General features: G+C 35.4%; 3 protein-coding genes across 3 annotated transcripts in view; 2 read left to right on the top strand and 1 right to left on the bottom strand.

Annotated features, from left to right (window-relative positions):
* The first annotated feature begins 712 nt into the window (after positions 1 to 712).
* Positions 713 to 3,818, top strand: LOC107094128 (acyl-CoA-binding protein-like). Its single transcript, XM_015389560.1, has 4 exons — positions 713 to 959; positions 1,118 to 1,235; positions 3,571 to 3,633; positions 3,727 to 3,818. Exons 1-4 carry the CDS (start codon positions 954 to 956, stop codon positions 3,798 to 3,800), a joined length of 261 nt encoding a protein of 86 aa, XP_015245046.1. The 5' UTR covers positions 713 to 953; the 3' UTR covers positions 3,801 to 3,818.
* A 2,123-nt stretch (positions 3,819 to 5,941) lies between these two features.
* The window catches only part of sctr (secretin receptor), a 7,788-nt gene continuing 6,935 nt past the window's right edge, over positions 5,942 to 6,794 (bottom strand). The window contains exons 12-13 of the mRNA XM_015389553.1: positions 6,250 to 6,291; positions 5,942 to 6,164 (exon numbers count right to left, since the gene is read on the bottom strand). Coding sequence (XP_015245039.1) covers positions 5,973 to 6,164; positions 6,250 to 6,291 — 234 coding nt within the window. The 3' untranslated portion in view covers positions 5,942 to 5,972. The remainder of the gene's footprint in view (positions 6,165 to 6,249; positions 6,292 to 6,794) is intronic.
* Positions 6,002 to 6,794, top strand: part of cfap221 (cilia and flagella associated protein 221) — a 40,791-nt gene continuing 39,998 nt past the window's right edge. Inside the window, exon 1 of the mRNA XM_015389558.1 lies at positions 6,002 to 6,120. The gene's annotated coding sequence lies outside the window, so the exon portion shown is untranslated. The remainder of the gene's footprint in view (positions 6,121 to 6,794) is intronic.

Below are 6,794 nucleotides of genomic sequence, written 5' to 3'. Positions count from 1 at the left end.
CCTTCCCACTGAGGTGCCTTGATGCAGCACTCTGGGAACAGCCTATTCTTTCAGAAATATCTGTGTCATCCCCTCTTGCTTGAGGGTGTCAATGATGGCCTTCTGGACAGCAGTCAGGTCGGCAGTCTTACCCATGATTGGGGTTTCGAGTGATGAACCATGCTGGGAGTTTTAAAGGCCTCAGGAATCTTTTTCAGGTGTTAAGAGTTAATTTGTTGATCCAGATGATTTGGTGCATCGTTTAGAGACCTTTTTCATGATATGCTAATTTTGTGAGATAGGAATTTTGGGTTTTCATGAGCTGTATGCCAAAATCATCCATATTAAGACAATAAAAGAAATTGAAATATTTCAGTTAGGGTGTAATGAATCTAAAATATATGTTTAGGTTTTACCATTGCATTATGGAAAATAATTAACTTTATCATTTATTTATTTATTTAATGTATTTATTTTTTTTAATGCTTTTCTTTTTTGTAGTACTTGGAGGTCTTTTTGATGAAAAGTGCAGTAGAAATCAAATGCATTATTATCACAATATGCTAATATTTTGTGAAGCACCTATATTCACCTTTAAACCGAGTCAAATATACACAAACAATCATTATTTTTAGTTTTAGCAAACGTTAAGCAGAATGGAGCGAAATAATACAATGCTGCCATCTTGTGGCAGATTTGTGAACTGCAACCTGAACGACCCGAATAAAATATGTAAAAAAGCGAATCCAACTCAGAAGAAAGTCGTAAAATAACCCCAAACAGACTCCAAACCTGTTTCTTTATTGATCTCTATTGATTGTTGTTAATTATTGCTTGCATCGTATGATCGCTTTGGAAATCCCTCCCACTCATCCCGGGCTTATCGAGCGCGTGACATGATTTGCAGGAGGAGTTGAGGAAGTTGAGCCACCAGGCAGGAGGTTTCCACAGCAGCAGGCGTTGTCCCCGTCATCATGTCTGTAAGTGCTGTCTTGTTTTAAACTAACACTATTTTCTACAATCTAACCGAACTGATCTGGAAAATGTGAATCTCTGAGATTATTGGGGTTGATTGCGCACGTGGAGTTCTTTCAGGCTCACGTGGTCTTAAAGTTCCTCTTCTTTCATTCTCTCCCAGGAAGCTTTTGAAAAAGCAGCAGAGGAGGTAAAGGTCCTCAAACAAAAACCAGACCAGGGAGAACTGACTGCACTTTATGGCTTATATAAACAAGGCACTGTTGGAGACGTCAATATTGGTGAGTTTATAGTGTGCAGGTTTTCATGGGCGGGGTTTAAGAAGGATTTGGGAAAAGAAAGTTTAGTCTAGTGAACAAGAGAGAGTCAGAAGGTTTCAAAATTTCACAATATGTGCAACCCAGCCCTAAATCGGACCAGGGGCGGAGCTAGATGGGAGCCCAGGGGTGGCCATGGGCCATTTATCAAAAAATTGAATCTGATTTCAAATGCTGCATAGGTTTTCCTAATACATTGGGTGCATATATATCCTTATTTTATAACTAGAATCTATCAACCGTGTTTGACTTTGTACCTCTAGTTATATTTAGGAATTCATACATCCAAAGTCAAAAAGGTAAGATGAGGGAAAGCATCAAACAACGAAACGGAAAACAAGATGGCCGACTATGCTGCTAATTGCTGCCTGACAGTGATGTTGAGAAATGCAAACAAAACAAGGCGTTAATTCAAACAATACGTCAAGCAATAAAATCTACAGAAGTGATAAAAACACAGATAACATGGTTTAAGCTAACAGAGGTAAGCTGTAAATCAAAATTTGTCAAACAAGGAGGTAAAAATTAAGAAAAATATTTGTAAACAATAGTTGGGAGATCTAGCATATCAGCACCCTACACAAAGATTTAAAAGCCTTTTTGACTCGAGCAGCATTCAAATTTCTGCGCAAGTTTGGAGTCAGATTTCAGTCCATGGCTACGTTCACACTGCAGCCTGAAGTCACCCAAATCCGATATTTTTACCCATATGCGACCTGAGTCTGATCTTTTTCATGGCTATCTTAACAAAACGGATCCGATTTTTTTCCAATGCGACCCAGACCACTTGGCTATGTGGTCCTGAATCCGATACGAATCTGATCTTTTTAAATGCGACCTGTGTGTGAACGGCCAGGTCGCATTCATCCGACCTGAACGTCATTAATACCAGACAAAGGTCACTATTCTGTGTCTTGCTACGCAAATATTAATTCTGAGCAGAATGTTTATAGATATAAGTAGGTAAGTAATGATGATGGAAAAGATTTACACCCCAGATCTCAAAACTGAGTTTATCCACTATACCTTTTATCTAGAAATTACAGGTGTTTAAATATATGCATCTACTTTGTAGCAAAGGCTGTAGGAAAGTATAGTTAGTCTTTATTTAGAAAATATGGATGTTTTACTCGTTAATTTTCCTGTTGAAACAGTGTAGATTGACCCTGAAGTTCTGGTGCCGATCCGCTTTCGATCCCCCCCTCAGTGTACATTGGTTATTGCCTGGCTACGCCCCTTGAGTCGGACATCTTTATTCCCTTTCACCTTTATTCCCTTATCTTGCAGCTCAAAGCACAGTAGACCCATGTGACCTCCAAAAAAAGGAATCCAATAAAGCAGGTTTAGCTGCACACCGTGCAGTGCCGTTTCATTATGCAACAAAAGTCACTTTCTTTGTTTCTTTTTCTCAATAAGTTGTTACATTCATGCTGATTTTGCACTGTTTCTATCTTAGTCAGTTAAATAACATGCTGCTGTCATTTTTAGCTGTTTATTGGTTATTTATTCTCAAGGTGCACAGTTTTTTTTTTATTTTTTTATATATAGTTAAAACACTTATTTAGTTTGTTTATTTTTTAACTCTTTACTATCGTTATTCTTATACACGTTTTTAATGTCCAGAATTTTTTTCTATGATCTTTTTGCTGCTGTAAACACCAGAATGTCCCTATTGTGGGACAATAAAGGGATTATCTATTCTATAATAAACACAAAGTAGAGCAACATTTAGTATTTTTTTTTTTTTCAAATTCTTTTATATATAAACATCTGAAAAGATCGTTGTGCATTTGTTTTCAGATCATACTTCCTGTCCAGTCTATATCCTATAATAATATCCTATACAGCTGCACTTTGGGGCATTAAAAATATTCAACTTCTGCCTCTTTCTGCATAAGTTTGATGAAACTGTCTTTGGAAAAGCAGAAATTATTTTACCTCTGCTACTTTTTAAATACCGTACACATTTTGTATTTAAAATTAGCAAAATATAATATATGCAGTAACCCTCTGTGTCCAGTACCAAGAACTTCCAGGAGGGGGCGACTTATGCCCTCCAAAATACCTAAACCATCTCAATGCATGTAGTCAAATTCAAAGACATCTCCAGTTATTCTTAGCGAGGAACTGAGACTTAAGACTTCAGATAAGGAATGGGAAGAGATCTGACTGGTATTTTATCTCTACTTTAAGTCAGGTTAGATTTTAAGGCTCCTTGTTGTGGGGGATTGCTTGAAGCTAAATGGCCACAATAAAAAATATTTTGCCTTAAAAAACAAACCTGTTTTTATATCCACAGATCGACCAGGGGTGTTTGATTTTACAGGAAAAGCAAAATGGGACGCATGGAACGCAAAGAAAGGTTGGATTCATCAAGCTTTAACTCAACATCTAATAAATCAATAAAAAAAACATTCCTACAACGCTGCTAGAACGATATGCTTTCTGTTTTCAGGTCTGTCTAAAGAAGAAGCAATGGCGGCTTACGTTGAGTTGGTGGAGAAGCTAAAAGAAAAATATGGAATCTAGATTTCAGAGATGTGACAATAAACAAATAATAAAAAAAATTAATGTCTCCTTTTTGTTTTTGCATTCAAACATCAGGACAGAAGATGTATTATTATTTTACCATTAGATATCTTTAAGTATAGCCGTCTGTCAAAACGTTTTACAGTTTTAATGTTTCTTAGCTCAGCTGCTGTGGTAAGTTATGAGTACCATAAGGTGCTTTTCTAATTTGGTTTTCTGTCCATTTGCTGTCAGGATTTATTCTATTAGTCAATTTCATATGAAGCATCAACGAGCACAGCCAGCTTCTTTAGCAATGATCTAACAGAATATGGTACGGTGCAAGGAAACCGAGGTTTGAGTTCGGCTCTTCCAGCTGATTCCCAATAATACTCCAGTATGAAATATCATGAGCAAGTTTTAACTTGTGATCTAAAAATGTTTTCTTTTTGCTTTTTTATTTGACCTCCTACAGTAATTGGATTATTGAGGGATAAAATTGCAACAAGCAGAAGGATTTTTTTTTTCATTTTCCTTTTAACAATCATAATGTTGGTTCATTACTATGGAAGAAGATTAGGACCACTGGAAAAAAAAAGAAGTGATTTTTAAATTTTATTTAGGTTTAGTATGGGAAAAAGTCAGAATTCTGATTTTTTTTTTCTGAGAATTCTGACTTTTTTCTCAGAATTCTGACCTTAACCTCAGAATTCAGTCAGAATTCTGAGAAAAAAAGTCAGAATTCTCAGAAAAAAAAGTCAGAATTTTGATATTTAAGTCAGTATTCTGAGAAAAAAGTCAGAACTCTGAGAAAAAAAATTAGAATTCTGACTTTTTCCCCATACTAAACTGAAATAAAATTTAAAAATCACTTACTGTACCTTTTTTTTTTTTTTTTTTCCAGTGGCCCTAATCCTCTTCCATACATTACTTAGCTGTGATGATGCTGGATAATACTCCTTTCAATTGTTCATTGGATGTTTGAATTAAAACGAGGAGTGTTTCAGTATACGTGTTTTCACAACACTTTCTTCTGCAGTTGCTTTTTCTGTTTATATATAAGCTGCCAACAGATGTGGAACGTTTCTTTAAAGGTGACAAACGGTTTTGGTTCAGTGGTCTGATTTCATCAAACAGGCAAATGAAAGTGTTAAAATGATCTATAGTTATGAGGACATTTTCAGTGAAATGGTTGAATATGGAAGTGATGTTTATAATTTAGCCGTTGTTTTTGGGTTGCAGGTGTTTCAGTAAATATATTGTATTATCAGGCTGCTGGTTGGCGGATCCTTATGAGGTCATAAATTAATAAAACCACAAAGAATTTAAATTTATTTTACACCTTTTATAATGGTTAACCGATCATTCTGGTATGATAGGATCATTATTTTATGTACATTTTTGATTAGGAAATTGTGTTATTGTTTCCTATGAGGGATATTAACTTTTTTTGTTCTTTTTTCAACCTGTAACTGTGGAAATAATTATTATTCAGTTGTATTTTTATTTATTTTTGCTAGTTTACCAGTATGGGGCAAAAAGATAAATTTTATTTCTTGATCCATTGATACCTACCTCCATTTGATCTTTATAATCAATTTTTTTTTTTATTATTACTCATTGAAGGCTTTCAGATCCCGAAAATTTCTGCAAAACTACTCAATGTTCCACTTATTCAGACATTTATTCTGAAAAAATTAAATATATCCCTTATTTATATATATTTTTAAAATAGACTCTTAAGCTTATTATTATTGCATCCCCATAGATTGTTCTAGACTGCTTTTATGTTTAAAGGATCTGGCTTTCATCAGGTTTTAAAATGAATGAATGATAAAGGTACAAAGCAACATCATATATTTTACCAAGTCAGAATTTATTAGTCACAGGAAGCAAAATGGAAAAGCTTTGTTAGAAAATAAGTGCATCCCTTAATTTAGCAAATAAACTAATCAAAAGACAAAAATTCAAGGAAAGTATGCTTTATCATCACTATGAGTCTACATACTGTTTTAGAGTATTTTATTCAGATTAAAATATTCTAAGACCTTCCCTGGTCCAGTTATGGTAGCTGCTTTATTTATTTTTTAACATCAGAAGGCTTAAAAAAAAACAAAAAACCTTTTAGGTTAGTCTATAAATAGCTTTTAACTTCATCTTCTCTAAGATTGCATCTGAAGTTGGGACACAGAGCTAGTTTTTCAACTCCAGAGTATCTGCAGGGAATCCGGAGTTGGTGAGGCTGGTTGGTGAAGATGGCAGCAGGGAGATCTGAGTGTGAGGTGATCCGATCTGGCTGATGGAGCCGTGATGCTGACGTCGCCGACTGGGAAGATGCTGGGTGAGCTTCCATCTTTTCCATCTCCTCTTTAACTCCTGCTGCACCTAAAATATGCAACGTCAACATTGATCCTCCCTGTTAGATGAGGCTCGACACGGTTCTCCTTATATCTGAGGGTTCTGATCTCACCTCTCCGTTCATGAAGCAGTAGAGAACGGCAACCACAAAACCCTGGTAGATGTGAGAGGAGAAGGTTACAGCTTAGATGATTCATGTGTTTTCTTCTAAGCTGCTGGCATTTATAAAGAGTTAAAAAAAATATCCTAAAATATTTCCCCATTTTGTCACACTAAAAAAAATAACCTCAGTAAATACAAGAGGCATTTTTAGCTTATTTTTGAAATGGAAGTGGCTCATGATATAAAAAGTGATTTCCAGCCCATAGGAGCAGCAGATCTCAAAGCCTTAAAGATGGTAGCTTTTTCAGACTAATAGATGTACGGTAAAGAACTCTTTCTTCTCTAAGATTCCTTTGGAATGGGCTAAGAAAACTTTTGACCTATGTCGTGTTAGAACTGTACGGAAGAGGGTTAGGGCCACTGGAAATTCTGACTTTTCTCTGACAGAATTCTGACTTTATCTAAGAATTCTGACATTAGTCTCAGATTTCTGACTTTTTTTTCTCAGATTCCTGACTTTTTTTCTCAGATTTCTGACTTTTTTTCTCAGAATTC

This window comes from Cyprinodon variegatus, unplaced genomic scaffold, assembly GCF_000732505.1.
Source record: "Cyprinodon variegatus isolate N-32 unplaced genomic scaffold, C_variegatus-1.0 Scaffold465, whole genome shotgun sequence".
In the NCBI taxonomy this organism is placed as follows: Eukaryota; Metazoa; Chordata; class Actinopteri; order Cyprinodontiformes; family Cyprinodontidae; genus Cyprinodon; species Cyprinodon variegatus.
Note: the sequence above shows the minus strand (reverse complement) of the source record. Positions and strands in the feature narration are given on the sequence as shown.

What these genes read in the sequence shown, in the direction of transcription:
- LOC107094128 (XM_015389560.1), top strand. An exon ending in TGTTGGAGACGTCAATATTG is followed by an intron (nt 1,236 to 3,570) that starts GTGAGTTTATAG and finishes TTATATCCACAG; the next exon opens with ATCGACCAGGGGTGTTTGAT. An exon ending in CGCATGGAACGCAAAGAAAG is followed by an intron (nt 3,634 to 3,726) that starts GTTGGATTCATC and finishes TTCTGTTTTCAG; the next exon opens with GTCTGTCTAAAGAAGAAGCA.